Genomic DNA, 16148 nt, shown 5'->3' with positions numbered 1-16148 from the left:
AGAAAAGATACTGCAGCTTAAACAGGAAACCCTTCTTGTGCAGGACTGCCACTACCACAGTTTGCAAAAAGTGTAGCTATTAATTAATGCAATGCAGTGCCATTTAGATGTATATTCCTGAAGTCTTTCATCTGTTGTAGCTTTATCTTTTCATTTTCATTACATCAGGTATATTGTCCTGTAAACTGGGGTAGTGGTACGAGGAATAAAATATTAAGGCATTTTTAACTTTCAATATTTGTGTAATTCAGTTTTTCTGTATTTTAGTATAAAAAACTTAAAATGCAGTTTTGAAGGTGTTTCGTTGTGAGTTAACAAGTAAAGAAGATCACTACTAATTACTATTTTGTATGAATTTTGTTACTGTAAAGAACAATTGTGACTTACGGTTTAAAGGGAATCTACTCTCCCCGTTTCCAAACCATGATCTGAATGGGCATTGACAAGTGGAGAGAATAGATATTTGTATGTTTGCAATGTGTGCTTTAGATATAGGAGTGGGTATTTAAATTAGCATATTTGTGAATTTAACAGCATTAAGAACACCTTCAAATGAAAAACAAAAACTCAGAATTAAAAAAAAATAGAGAGGAAAAGCCTGACGCCAGTGTCTTCAGCAACCAAAGTCTCCTCTTATGTCACCTGTGCTTTTTATTTTTCTACTGCAGCTATTACTCAAGACATAATTTGTCAGAAAAAAGGCTCAGCACAGACAAAAGACTAATTTCCTTAGATATAAAGAACTCTTGGACACCATTTTTAAAAACTAGGAAAATATGCAAAAGGTATGAAAAGGCAGTTCACAGAAAAAGAAATATAAAACATCAATAAATATGTGAAGAAATATGTAAAATTTTAAAGTACCATTTTTCAACTACCAGATTGGCAATGATTAAAGTTTGGTCACACCCAGTATTGGGTAAGACACTGAACAAAGCAATCATATTCTTTGTTGGCGAGAGTATAGTTTGGTGCTACATTTGTGGAGGGTGGTTTAACAAAATCTATCAAACTTTTTAAAAAGAGAAACGAAGTTGCAAACAGTACTTAAAGTATGACCTCATTTACATACAAAGAAAATATATAATATATATACACAAACATGCATATATATACTTCTATATTCATAAAATATTTGTAGAAAGATACAAAAGAAGTATCAATGATAGTTATTGCTAGAACCAGGAGGTACAGTAATAAATGCATGGACTTATTTTACCTTTTTAAAATATGGTTTGAATGTTTCTTCCTATGTGTTAACAATGACAATAACAAAAACTAGATTGGAAAGGAGACATGGGAATTAAGAGTACTGATACATTAAACAATTTTTTTCTCATTACATTATTTTTGTGAATGATTTTTGGTTATTATGTTACATATTAAACCTCCATATAATTTATAACATGTAGTATAACAACTCATGCTGATGAATCCCAAATTCATATCCCAGTCCCTTCTCCCTTGACTTCTCAACTTGTATGTCCAGTTGCCTATTGATGTTCCCACTTGAATGTCTAATAGGCATCATCTCAAACCAAAATTTTCTTCCCAAAACTTGCTCCATCTGCAGCCTTTACCATCTCAGTAAATGGCAACTTTATTCTTCTGGTTGTTCAGGCTCCAAACCTTACAGCTGTCTTTGTCTTCCCTCCTATTAAACCCAGAGCTATAGCCCTGAACAAGGAAGGGGTCTGGGATAAAAGGGCCAGTAGGAGCTGAAAAATAGCCCTTCCCCTCCTTGCTGCCCTAGTACAGGGAAGTGTCTGCTGAAAGCAAGGGACACACTTGCTAACTCCCACGGAGGTGTCATTAGGTTCTCAGGCATCTGCCAGGAATCTGGCCTAATTCTCACAAAGTGCTGTGCCAATGCCACTTTCAGGGCACCATAATCTCTATTCTTTTTTTAAAATACATTCAGAATCTGTCCACTTCTCACTGTATCATCAACCTGTTTTGCCAGGATTACACCAAAAGCTTCCCTTCCTATCCTTGTCCCCCTGCAATCTGTTACTAATGCAACCATTAGATGAAATCTTTTAAACCCAAGTTGGATCACATTACTCCTTGTTTAAAAAACTAGCCTATGACATGGTATCTTCACTGATACCAACATCCAAAATTTTCCATGACCAATCAGGCCCCCAGAATCTGGCCTCCTGCTATCCTCACTTCAGTATGTCCCCTCACTCACTCTGTTCCAGCTGCTACAGTTAAACAACTGTACATCCCCCGCTGGGCCACTGCATCTGTGCTTTCTGCCCTTTCTGTCTGGAAAGCTCTTCCAGTAATTCTGCTCAAATATCACCTAATCAGGGGGGCGTCCCAGAGCAGCCCATGTAAGATATAAAATAGGCTCTGCCCTCCACTTCACACATATTCCCAGACACTCTCCACCCCACTTATCCTGCTCTCTTCTGCTTCATAGCACAAAACAGATATCAATGAATATCTATTGATTTGCTTATTGTCTATGATTGAAGTGACTTGATGTGGGTTGTTCCTGCTCTATTCTAGAATCATGCCTGTACACAGTAGACACTCAACACTTACTTAATGAATAAAAGAATGAATATAATGATGATTATACTTATCACTATTTGTGGTAGAAACATATTTTTTAAATCGCAATTATTTTTTGAGGGATTTTTATGTTCTGGGCACTATTTTGAACATTTTAGCATAAATCCCAAACATCCTTTCTTATAGATGAAAACCAAAAACAAGCAATGTTAATTAACTTGTCCAAGATCACTTAGTAAGTGACAAAGTCAGGATTCTGAACCCAGAATCTGTCACTACTAAAACTCATGCTTTTAGGCACCATCTTACAATTTCCCCCAGTAATTCCATTTAGTTGACTTCCAAACAAATACTCTTGTCTCTATGTGGAGTAGAGACTAAATAATGGCAACAGAGTTGAATAACAAATATTGACTCAGAAACCTAAATGCTTTCTATAGAAGGCACAACACAGAAATGCAGTGGCTTGAGCGGCGCTATGAAGCAAGAAGGTATGCTTCCGGGCCTGACCTTTAGACTCTTGCCCTTTTACTACACACACGGCCTGGCATGAGACAGGAGAACACATTTCTAAAATAAATTGCTAATAGATATGTCTAACTTTCTGATCTGTTCTTGCTATGCAAACCATAGCTGCACAGGATAGTAAGCCTTTATTCTAACCTAAAATCCGAAGCAATAGCTAAATCTGATGAGCCCTTGCTGTGTGTCAGGCAATACTGGGCACGCATTGCCTCATTGAATTCTCAAAACAACCCATGCTTTGGCTGCTCCTGTTGTTCCCATTTTGCCCAGGATGACACAGAAGGGCAGAAACGATACCCAGCTCTCCCATGGTTACACAGCCTAATGTGGAAGAACTGGGTTTCAAAGGTGGACCAGATTGACTCCCAGAGCCCAAGTGGTGAGGCTTTTCACTAGTGAATATGGAAAGGGTGCACCATGGCCATAAAGTATATGTTTCCTTAACCTTTTATTATGGGAAATTCTAAACATAAAGAACTGAGAATAGTATAATGAATTGCTGTATACCTTTCCTGCAGTTTCGGTCAGGGCATAGGCAATTTTTTTTTTTTTTTTAAAGATGGGGTTTCACCATGATGGCCAGGCTGGTCTTGAACTCCTGACCTCAGGTGATACAGCCACCTCGGCCTCCCAAAGTGCTAGGATTACAGGCGTGAGCCACCGCACCCGGCCCGGCCATTTTTTTTTAAGCCAGAATCTCACTCTGTCACCCAGGCTGGAGTGCAATGGCACCATCTCAGCTCACTGCAGCCTCCACCTCCCGGGTCCAAGTGATTCTCCTGCCTCAGCCTCCCCAGTAGATGGGATTACAGGTGCACGCTACCATGCCCAGCTAATTTTTTTTATTTTTTTATTTTTAGTAGAGATGGGTTTTCACCATGTTGGCCAGGTTGGTCTGAAACTTCTGGCCTCAAGTGATCTGCCTGCCTTGCCCTCCTGAAGTTCTGGGATTACAGGCGTGAGCCACCATGCCTGGCTGCACAGGTGATTTTAAGCCAACTCAGGAGCACTTCATGTAAAGCTTTAGATAAGAGGAGGGCCTACGTCAGTATGCACCTCAGGCTGCAACACTTGACCCCAGGCTTGAGTCTGTCACTTAAACTTGGACTTAACTGCTTAAGTTAAAGAGACCCAAAACTAAAATAAAATGGAGTGAACCCTGCTGGCAATTAGGAAAGCTTTAAAATTTCAACCCATACTTTCTTCTATACCAGTCATTTAAAAACACTCTTTCAGACAGAATGATGGAAAGGCTAGACTTGTCTATAGCAGGGGTGTCCAATCTTTTGGCTTTCCTGGGCCACACTGGAAGAATTGTCTTGGGCCACACATAAAAGACACTAACACTAATAATAGCTGATGAGCTTAAAAAAAAAAAGAACCTCATCATGTTTTAAGAAAGTTTACAAATTTGTGTTAGGCCACATTCAAAGCCAACCTGGGCCACATGCGGCACTTTAGCCAGGGGTTGGACAAGTGTGACCTGGTAGTTTGCCTTGTTTCTTTAATCTAATTTGTAGCTCCTGAATTTTACTATGCATAAAGTATAGCCTTCACTAGAAGTATTAAACATTTTAAATTGTTTTAAGCAATACCTTTAAAAAACCTTATTAGGTAACAAATATGTCTTAAACATGATTAATTTCTCTAGACCTTGTCAGATAGGAACTAAAGACAGTGAGGAGAAAGAACTGGGATCTCAACAGAGTCCATGAGAACAATGGATCTGTCTGGAAATCTTGACAGCTGGAGCCTTTCATTTGCATAACACTGTTTCTTAATTTAATTTTTTCAAGTGGATGAAATGCTTATGAAATTCATTAGGCCAATAACCCTGGAGATTTGAGTCATTCAGCTAGGAAATAGTAACTCAAGGCAGATTGGGTTTCTTGTGGCAGTCAAGGTTTGGGGGGCATCTGGTTCCATTACACTGCTAGAGCTCTTCCAGTTAAGAAATTATGTGCCTTGGGTTTTATCAAGTTAATTGCTACTGAGGCCCCTAGAGAGGGTAATGGGCATACTTGCGGGGTCCTTGAAGCAAATAATTTTCTAAAGTGTTAGTTTTTAGAGAGAAAGAAGAAAATAATTTTAGAAGGAATCCACCATAATCACCCTGGTCAAAGTCATGGTCATCATCTGTAGCCTGGTTTGCCTTGCTTCTGCTTTTGTTCCCTTGCAATTTTGACTCAACAGAGAAACCAAAGAGATCCTTTTGAAACAAAAATCATATCATGTCAATCTGTTTCCTCAAAACCCTCCTAATAGCTTCCTATTTTGTTCAGAGTGGAAGTCCCCGTGAGAACCTGGCTCCCTCCACAACATGTGAGGCATTACCCCCAGCTACTCTCTCCTCTCCACTCTGCTCCAGCCACAGTGGCTTCTTTGCTGTTCTGTGGACATGCCAAGCATGAGCTCCCCCAGTGACTTTGCACTTCTGCCCAAAACACTCCTCTGTCAGATATCAACATGCATAGCTCTTAAGGCCTCTGTACAAATATGAGATTCTATGCTACGTAAAGTAGTACCCTGCCAGGTGCAGCAGCCCATGCCTGCAATCCCAGCTCCTCAGGAGGTTCAGACAGGATGATCACTTGAACCCTGGAGTTTGAGACCAGCCTGGGCAATGTAGTGATACTCCACCTCTTAAATAAATAAATAAATAAGCACCTTGTTTACCACTTCAACACGTTATATCTCCCTGATTCCATTTTACTTTCTCTATAGCACCTGCAGCACTTATTACCATCTGTCATGTGAGATATTTCCTTGCCTGTTGTCTCCCCTAGACTGGATACTCTGCAAGGGCAGAGGTGGGGTTTTGTTCACTGCAATATCTCCAGCCACTCAAACAGTGCTTGGCACTATTCACAGTCAGTGTATACTGGATGGAAGGATGATGTTAATAAGATGTTATATGATGTTAGTAATGATGATGAAGAAGCTAGCTCATGGCACATATGTGCCAGGCTCTGTTCTAATTGTGTTACATCCATTAACTCATGCCATCTCCGCAATGGCCCTATATTGAGGTACTGCTATTCGCATATCATGGTTAGGGACACTGAGACATAAGGGGTGAGGTGTTTGGTTAAGATCGCACAATAAACAATTAAGTAAGTTAACAAGTTGGAAAGGGTCTTTGAGATGCTTAACTAACAGCTTTCCTTTAACTTACAGGTGGGGAAACCATGTCCAGGTGAGTTGCTAGTGAAAAGAATGGCAGCTGGGACCTCCACTTGATGTACCTTTCCTTGGCCTCTGTCAGCTGCAGAACCACCAAAGCCCACCTCTTTTAAAGGCTATCACCACCCTGTCTTTATACAGCCAGCAACCCATGAGTTTAGCAGAGTATACAATAAGCACTCAACAAATACACTGTGGAAAAAAAGAAGAATGAAAGATAATAGAGTTTTTAGAAGCCAAGAAACTCTTCTCAGATTAGTAGCAGGCTTGGCAATACAGTCAAACCCACTTTTCCAGGGCCCGAGACTTCTGAGATAACCCTCCACAAAGTACTCTCCAGGGGCCTTAGTGCTATGTTGGTGAGTGCTCAGCATTGGGGTAACTTCCCCAGGCACAGTAGGTGGTTGGGCAGGGATTCTAGCAAGCAACCTGTGCTAAGGGTCAACTGGCATGCAGCTTTATATGTAAAAATATTCCACTATTCACCCACCTTTTCCACAGTAAATCCATCTCTGGGAACAAAGACTGATGCACAGTTTACCCCGATTTCACTGGACTCAAAATGCATGTGTGTATGAGTGTGTAGGGGGTGTGTTGGTGGGTGTCAGAGGATATGTGAGTGGATATCAGCAGGTGTGCTGTATGTGGGGAGACCGGAAGTGAAGGGAGGGCTCCACACATACAATCAGCTCTGGATACTCCCAATCCTTGTGTGATGGCCTTGTCTCCTCTCTCCTTGCCTGAACTCCTCTGTATGTCAATTAATAAAACACTTCTCTCTTCTCCCCCAAATCTCCATGTCAATTTTTCATCAGAACGACACTGAAGAAGTGCTTATGTACATATGGTATTAAGTGAAATGTCATAACTACAGTTAAACAAAGAAACCCAGCCCCTTCCCATTCTTCCTGGTGTCCTGCTCCTGGGTTTTACTAAGCAAGGAAGCATCCCAACACCATCTTTGTGGCCTTGAACCAAGTGTTCACAATTCAGCAACACCAAGGGCCACGTGAGTGTATCGGTCAGGTGAGCTGGCTGTTGTTGGGTGTGGCTGCCACTCAGCAGGATTCCTAGGGAGCAGCTGCTGATGGCCAACTCTTACCAGGTCACAATGTGAGACAGAGTGGTGGGTGTACTTCCCACCATGGTCACTCCCATGAAGAGTTTGGGGATCATCACTCTGAGCTGTTGCCTTTGCCCTCAATTACTGCGATGTGGACAGGAAGCTTTACTGGTGATAAAATAACTCTTCTTCCCTCCCCTCCCAGATCTCACCCAGTACAAGAATGAGAGCCTCAGACTTCCTTGGAGACCTTGTTTTCAAGTCCAGACAGAAGGTCACAGCTGCAGCTCTGCATGTGCTCATCTTGCTCTAGTAAGTTTATGTTTAAACATCCTGCCAGTTTTTAACTGTGGGATTCAATTAGCCATAGGTTCACCACTTGTATATTGTTATCTCTAATCACGTCTCTTAAACTGAAATGTGTCCATTGAATTTTAAAGACTTAAACTTTATAACAAGAATTTATTAGGAACACTGTGGTAAGAGCATTAGGTGCATTATCTCTTTTCATTTGCCCTCATTTTACATATGGGGAAACTGAGGCTTAAGACAGGGAAGTCATATGTCTGAGATCACCAGCAGATGAAGCCAGGACTAGAAGGTGAGGCGGTCTCTCTCCACAGACTGCACCTTCAACCATGGACTACTTTCATTACCACTCATCACTGTGTTACTATGCTTACATTTTAAGAGCAGTCTAGTTTTAAGAACGCTTAGGTTCTTTGTGTAACAGATGAAGCTGCCCATGGCATCTCACTTACAGCTAAGTGGAGTGGACTCTTGGTAGCACCAGAATCTGATTCTTCAAATCCATTGTTTGTTCTTTCCAAAAGCTGTGGAGACAAAAAGCAAACAACAGTACGTGAGTCCAAATCTTGCAAAATGTTGGCATAAATGAGAAAACAGGTTTCAGAAACTTGGGAAGTTATGTAATTTATCAGTAATATAAAAATCTGATATATCTAAAACAATATGCTAACAGAATATTTCAATTTCTAGATCACCTCAGCACTTGAATCCAGAAAAATAATTCATGTTGTAGCCATGTTCTCTTAGCAAATTGATAAAAATGAAAAAAAAAAAAAGACCCAGTATTGATTCTATTGTCAAACACACATTTACCGCAGAGAGTGTGGTTAGTGTTGAAAAAGATAAGGTTCCTGCTTTCATGAAGCTTACATTTTAGAAAAACGAAGCATAGATAAATAAATACACAAATAAGAAAACATTTGGAAGTGATTCATGCTGTAATGAGAATAAAACAGGGATGTGATATGGAGTGACTGACAGGCTAGTTTATAGCAGATGGTCAGGCAAGGCCTTCTCCAAGGAAATGACACTTCAAGTGAATCCTAAATAAGAAGAATAATTAAACCAGATAAAGGAGTGACAGGAGAGTATTTGGGAAGAGGAAATAGTCAATGATATGCATCAAGAGAGGACAAACATGGTAAGATCAAGGAATGGAAAGACCAGTGTGACTAGGGCGTGGGGTTAGTGAGGGTGGCAGGAAAATGACATTCTCACAGACCCTTGGTAGGAGAACAAATTGTTAAAAACCTTTCTGGTTCCCTAGCAAGCAGACTCAGAGAGGGAAAAAACCTTCTTGGCAATTTGTGCATATCTTTTGACTCTTGGGTTTCATTCCTAAAAAATAATTAGACGAGTGTACAATGGTACATATGTAAGAAAACTGACTCATACAACAAATACTCATGAATGATTACCATGTACCCTGACATTGTTCCCTGTACTGATAATTCAATAAGCCAAGTATTAAAAATTCATGCGCTGATATTCCCACAATAAACCAAGTATTAAAAATCTATTTTCCTATTGTGGAAGGGACATAAAATAAAAGAAAGAAGTTATATAGTTTATTAGAAAGTACAGCCAGGCACGGTGGCTCACACCTGTAATCCCAGCATTTTGGGAGGCTGAGGCGGGAAGACCACCAGGTCAAGAGATCAAGACCATCCTGGCTAACATGGTGAAATGCTGTCTCTACTAAAAATACAAAAATTAGCTGGGTGTGGTCGTGCGTGCCTATAATCCCAGCTACTCAGGAGGCTTAGGCAGGAGAATCGCTTGAACCAAGGAGTTGGAGGTTGCAGTGGAGCCAAGATCGCACCACTGCACTCCAGCCTGGCAACAGAGCAAGACTCCGCCAAGCAAGCAAGCACGCAAGAGCAAGGTGCTGTGGCAGAGAAGGAAGGTTCAAAGAGCTCGAGGGGAGATTAGTTTGTAACTTTACATAGGGTGATTAGGGAAAGCCCCATTGAGCAGGTGATGGCCAAATAAAGTCTTGAGGGAGGTGAGGGAGCCTTGTGAATATCTGGGAGAAGAGCATTCTAAGCAGAGGGGTCAGGAGCTGCCAAGACGCTTACAGACAGGTGTGTTTCTAAGGAGGCTGGAGCCAAGTGAGTGAGGGTGAGAATGGCAGGACAGAAATCAGAGAGATGGTGGTTGTGGGGGTGGGGTGTCAAGGAGAGCCTTGTGGGTTGTTGTCAGAATTTTGACTTTTATCCCGAGCGAGGTGGAAATTCAGTGGAGTGCTCTGAGCAGAGGAGTGACATGATCTGTTAGGCTCTAAAGAGACAAAGATGGGAGCACAGAGACCATTTAGGAGTTGGGGCAATAGTCCAAAGAGAAAATAACAGTGGCTTGGACCAGCAAGAAGCAGTGGAGCTGGGAGAAACAGTTAGGTTGTGGATGTTTTTAGAGGTAAAATCAATGAATATAAGAAAAAGAGAGAAGACAAGGATGACGCCCAGTTTTTGTCCTAAGCAAACGGAAGGATAAAGGTACCATGACCTGAGATGAAGAAGGCTGTCAGTGGGATATATTTAGTGGAAACGAGCAGAAGTTCAGTTTTAGACCTGTGAAGTTTGAGATGTTTATAAAGCATCTAAAGATACATCTTGGCAGGTGTGGTGGCTCATGTCTATAATCTCAGCACTTTGGGAGACTGACGTGGGAGAATCACTTGAGCTCAGGAGTGGCAGACCAGGCTGGGCAAGACGGCGAAGCCCCGTCTTTACAAAAAATACAAAAATTAACCAAGTATGGCAGTGCACAGCTGTAGTCCCAGCTACTGAGGTGGAAGGATGGCTTGAGTCCAGAAGGTGGAAGTTGCAGTGAGCTGAGGTTGTACCACTGCATTCTAGCCTGGGCAACAGAGCCAGAGCCTGATCTTAATGAAAAAATACATCTTATCCAGAAAGTTGCTGGACACATGGGTTTGGAGTTCAGGGTATTTAAAGCTGTAAGATTGGATGAGATGAACAAAGGAGTACACAAAGAAGAGAGGGGGTCCCAGGACTAAGAGGCACCCACCACTAAGAGATGAAGAGACGAGGTGGAACCAATAGGAAGACTGAGACTGAGCAGGGGAGCTAAAAGGAAAACAAGGAGAGCATGAGGTTCTGAAACCAAGTGAAGGAGGTGTTTTATGAAGAGAATGAGCAGTCACGTCAACTGTCATGACAGATCAAGGAAAATACGGCTTGAGAATTTTTTTTTTTTTAAAGAGACAGGGTCTCACTCTGTCACCCAGGCTGGAGCGCAGTGGTATGATATCGGCCCACTGCAGCTTCAACCTCCCAGGCCCAAAGGATTCTCCCACTCTGCCTCCCGAGTAACTGGGACTAATGCCTGGCTAATTTAAAAAAAAAATTTTTTTTTAGAGACAGGGTCTTACTAAGTTGCCCAGGCTGGTCTCAAACTCTTGCACTCAAGCAATCCTGCCACGCTGGCCTCCCAAATTGCTGAGATTACACAGGTGTAAGCCAGGCCTGAGAACTGATCTCTGAGTTTAGCAACATGAGGCCTAAGAACTGACCACTGTAATCACTGAGATTAGCAATATGAGGCCTGAGAACTGACCATTGTGTTTAGCAAAACAGAGGAGTCTATTAGTGACTCTGATAAGAGCCATTTATTAAGACATTGTTTATGTGAAAAAACAGAAAAAATAATAACTAGCAATAGTAATATGTTAAATAAATTATAGTGGTATATATTACCCTTCCAGATAAATTGTTCCCTTTTATCTTGCTTTGAAGCTCTTTTTTTAAAAAGAGACAGGGTCTCACTCTGCCACCCTGGCTGGAGTGTGGTGGTGTGAGCATAGCTCATTGCAGCCTTGAACTCCTGGGCTCAAGCAATCCTCCCACCTTAGCCTCCGGAGTAGTTGGGACTACAGGCACAAGTCACCATATGCCTGACTCTTGAAGCTTTTCTTTCTATAGTGACACATCCAAAAGGAATACAAGTCCAGTATCCAAAGCCTTGATGTGAGCTATGATGGTAATCAATATCCAACTCCAGCTTCCTGACTGGGGGGCCTGGGCTGCCCTACATTACAGAGGCTGGACAGCTAAACATCATATTTCCTAGATTCCCTTGAGCTAGAGCTCCAGATTTGATTTCAACTCTGCCAGTTAGATGCATAAACTTTTCTTTTTCTTCACTGCTTCTTTGATCAGGTCCTTATTAAAAATAAGGTATCCAAAATTATTTGATCTTTATGGAATAAACACATTTAAAAGCTTATCTTCCTCTGTGGTAGCTTTCTTTTCTGCTGGCTTCTTTAAAGCTGCTGCCTTTTTTCCCACCAGAGGTTTCTGCTACTGCTTTTTTTTTTTTTTTTGAGACGGAGTTTCGCTCTTGTTACCCAGACTGGAGTGCAATGATGCGATCTCGGCTCACAGCAACCTCCGCCTCTTGGGCTCAGGCAATTCTCCTGCCTCAGCCTCCTGAGTAGCTGGGATTACAGGCACGCGCCACCATGCCCAGCTAATTTTTTGTATTTTTAGTGGAGACAGGGTTTCACTATGTTGACCGGGATGGTCTCGATCTCTCGACCTCGTGATCCACCCGCCTCGGCCTCCCAAAGTGCTGGGATTACAGGCTTGAGCCACCGCACCCGGCCTCTGCTGCTTCTTAACACCATTCTTCGCTAGGGTAAGAATCACAAACTCTGGGGGATAAGGTAGCAGCAGCAGCAGCACCAGCAGTAGCACTAGAGGCTTAATCAGGTGAGAAGGGGGTTGCAGGTTCATTCTACAGTGCCAATGGCTGTTGGCTTCTTAACACCAACAGCCCTTTTTTTCCTCTTTCCTACCGCAGGCTTCTTCCTGCAACCCCCTTCTCACCTGATTAAGCCTCTAGTGCTACTGCTGGTGCTGCTGCTGCTGCTACCTTATCCCCCAGAGTTTGTGATTCTTACCCTAGCAAAGAATGGTGTCCTGATACATGGTGTTTGCGTATGGGTTTAACTTCAACATGATATTCAGATTTTTCACTGGGTTCTTTGGGACTCTGCAATGAATCTGCTTGCCTGCTGCTTGAAGGGCTCTTTGGATCTCTAGGCTTTGCAAGATTTTGCTAAGGTCTGTATTGTTCATCTTGTGCATGGAAAGATTACAGTTACTCTTGAGGGAAGCAGCTTTATGCCTAGTGCCACACAATTCATCTAACTTCCAGAAAGCACTTTCAGTCCAGTGCAGAAACATCCCACATGCCCGCCAGGAGCAAGTTTCAAAATGCTCAGTTTGCTTACATTAAGCAGAGTAATTCCAGGGATGTTTCTGAAGGCCTTCATGATACCACTATCTTCATTATAGATGATGCAGGGTATCCTGTGTCAGATACGGTGATGGGTTCTTATTTTGTCCTTGCCAGCTCTTATTTGCTGAGAGTCATAGACCTTTCTGATATCATTCCAGGTTTTAAGTTTCTTATGAAGCAAAAGAGCCTACTGGTTCTCCTCGTAGCCTTCAACTTTATCTTCAACCACCAAAGGAAGTTCAGGAATTTCCTCAATACAATGACCTTTAGACACGACCAGCATTGGTAAGGCTGAGGCAACCACAATAGAGCAAATGGCATATCATTTTTGGGTTGCGTTCATTCTACAGTGCCAATGGCATCAGGTTTGTGTTGGTGCAAACAAGCAGCCTTCACAACCCATATTTCCAAAACCACCCTAGCCAGAATAGTGAGTCCTATGACCTCAGACTCTGGGTATCGGGGCCACAGCTCTGTCAGTACCCTAAAACTTCTCTTCCTGCCATGCCATGTGCTCATCCCCTGAAAGCAGTAGACTCCAAAAAGGGAGACTTCTCTGGCAAAAATGTCATTTTGCCTGCTGTGTTCAAGCTTCCCTTTTAACCAGATATTGTGAACTTTGTTCACACCAGTTTGTACAAAAACAACAAACAGCTCTACACTGCCCATGAATTAGCAGGTCATGAGAACAGCGCGTGGCCTTTAGAAGACAGAGGTGAGGCAGAGAAAATCTGTGACTTCCAATGGCAAGCGTAGTCATGAAGACTTTGTCTTTTAGTTCTGGTATATAGGCCATGAGTTTAGTGAGGATACAGACGCCAGACACAGGGATACAGGATGTTCATTTTTTTTTGGCAGTATGAATCAAATCAAAAAGCTGTGTGACTCTTAAGGCAATATTAGTGGGGATGACAAGACTGTCCCTGAACATCAGCTAGGGTGAAGTGTCTACGGAATCAGTCATTCCAGTAGCTGATTTCTGATTCCTTACCTTCCTGATCATGGGACAGAGGCAGCCCCCGACAGTCCAGTTCATCAGTTCAGGCTTATTTATGGAGGCCCACCTAAAGGCCACTCTTCTAGATCTTCCAATAATCTTGCAAACAGTGATTTTTAAAAATCAAACTTTTTTTGCTTAAAATAACTAGAGTGGTTTCTGAGTCCTGCAAATGAATCCTGACTGATTCAAAGAGCAATACAAGTGGTTTTTTAAAAAAAATTTTTAATTTTTTTTTAATTTTTCTAGAGATAGGATCTCACTATGTTGCCCAGGCTGGTCTCAAACTCTGGGCTCAAGCCATTCTTCTGCTGCAGCCTCCCAAAGTGCTGGGATTACAAGTGTGAGCCATCATACCCAGCTTATAATATTAATACAAGTTTGTATAGATGTTTTCCTAATGGGGATGGAGAAGGGGAAATTACGGCACCCGAAACACTGGAAAGCAAAACTTCCTAAAAATCTACTTTACCCATTTTTCTCCCTGTAAGTCCCAAGCTTATCAAGCGGAAAATGCATTTTAAAGCCATAGTGCTGAATGACACTATTTTCATTTTTTTAAAAAAGCTGGCCAGGTGAGTGGCTCATGCCTATAATCCCAACCCTTTGGGAGGCTGAAGCAGGTCAGGAGATCGAGACCAGGTCAGGAGATCGAGACCATCCTGGCCAACATGGTGAAACCCTGTCTCCACTAAAATATACAAAAATTAGCCAAGCATGGTGATGTGCCCCTCTAGTCCCAGCTACTCGGGAGGCTGAGGCAGGGAAATCTCTTGAACCTTGGAGGCAGAGGTTGCAGTGAGCTGAGGCCGCACCATTGCACTCCAGCCTGGGTGACAGAGCAAGACTCTGTCTCAAAAAAAAAAAAAAAAAAAAAAAAATGCTGCATTGACATGACTATATATACAGGAAAACAAAAAGTCTAGATATAGAAATATATACCTTAAAAGATTTAACACAATATCCTAAAAGTAATGTTATAGAAGACTTTTATTTTCTTCATTATATTTCCAGTGAATATGTACTGTTCTGTTTGTGTGTGTTTTGTTTTAAGAGACAGGATCTTGCTACATTGCCTAGGCTGGAGTACAGAGCATAAGTGTAATAATAGCACAATAGAGCCCCAGACTCCTGGGCTAAAGCAATCCTCTTGCCTCAGCCTCCTGGGTAGCTAGGACTATGGGGTATACCACCACACCCAGCTATGTATTGTTTTGTAATCAGAAAAACACTAAAGCGATTTCTGTTTGGAAAAATTAACCTTTCATTTAATTTAATAATGTCCACGGACTCTTAAATAGATTCAGAACTCCTTTCAAATCAATACATGTGGAACAAAATGCTATGATGTTAGGATTTTTTTTGGTAAATCAAATAACAATGTAAAAAATTACCATCTAAAAGCATGCAATTTCAAATTTGCAAATAATACAATACATATAATTACATTTGAAGTATGTGATACTTTGTTTCTTATTAATATGAAAATAGAATCTGGAAATTAAACAATCTAGTATCTTAGAATAATGAGAATAAATTTAATTTTAACTTCAAAGCAAATAACTTTAAAACCAATCTCTGTTACATAGTTGAAATAAAAGTAGCCCTAACTGCTTGATAAGGCTAGAAAACAGCTGTTCTTTGCTTTGTTTTGCAATATTATCACCTGCAAGACTTCCTGGAATTGACAGTGTGTACCAACCCCAAATCCTGTCCTAGAATAAACTTTTAGTCAAAGGAACACAGAATCATTTCCCCCACTATCACAAACATGACAAACAGGGACTAGAAGACAATATACTATGACATTTTTGAGAGTGTTCCAGGACAATAGTTGTAAACCAGGTCATTATCAGAAGAGACATGATTGTGATCAGATTCTTTATTTAAATCCACTCTGGCTGCAGAGTGGAAAATGAACTACAGTGGTGCTGGGGGTGGGTACTGCTACCCTAGAAGAAGGAGGTGTGTTAGGATATTTCAACTGTGGGATTTCTAAATTGTGAATTAATCAGTCAGAGAGAACCCATGGTGGCCTGAACTACAGAAGAGGTTATAAAAATGGAAATGTCAGGCCGGGCGCGGTGGCTCAAGCCTGTAATCCCAGCACTTTGGGAGGCCGAGGCAGGTGGATCACGAGGTCGAGAGATCGAGACCATTCTGGTCAACATGGTGAAACCCCGTCTCTACTAAAAATACAAAAAACTAGCTGGGCGTGGTGGCGCGTGCCTGTAATCCCAGCTACTTAGGAGGCTGAGGCAGGAGAATTGCCTGAGCCCAGGAGGC

The 16148-nt window shown here is 41.7% G+C and overlaps 1 protein-coding gene and 1 pseudogene across 8 annotated transcripts in view; both read right to left on the bottom strand.

Moving 5' to 3' along the window:
• Nucleotides 1-16148, bottom strand: part of ANKRD44 (ankyrin repeat domain 44) — a 343966-nt gene that overhangs the window by 28890 nt on the left and 298928 nt on the right. For all 8 annotated transcript variants that reach the window (XM_039469990.2, XM_039469992.2, XM_039469994.2 and 5 more), the window contains exon 17: nucleotides 8056-8127. In XM_039469990.2, the coding sequence (XP_039325924.1) occupies nucleotides 8056-8127 (72 nt within the window). The remainder of the gene's footprint in view (nucleotides 1-8055; nucleotides 8128-16148) is intronic.
• Nucleotides 12417-16097, bottom strand: LOC141584562 (large ribosomal subunit protein uL4 pseudogene; annotated as a pseudogene).

The sequence above is a fragment of the Saimiri boliviensis genome, chromosome 5 (assembly GCF_048565385.1).
Source record: "Saimiri boliviensis isolate mSaiBol1 chromosome 5, mSaiBol1.pri, whole genome shotgun sequence".
Lineage (NCBI taxonomy): Eukaryota > Metazoa > Chordata > Mammalia > Primates > Cebidae > Saimiri > Saimiri boliviensis.
This window is presented reverse-complemented; position numbering and strand designations above follow the sequence as displayed.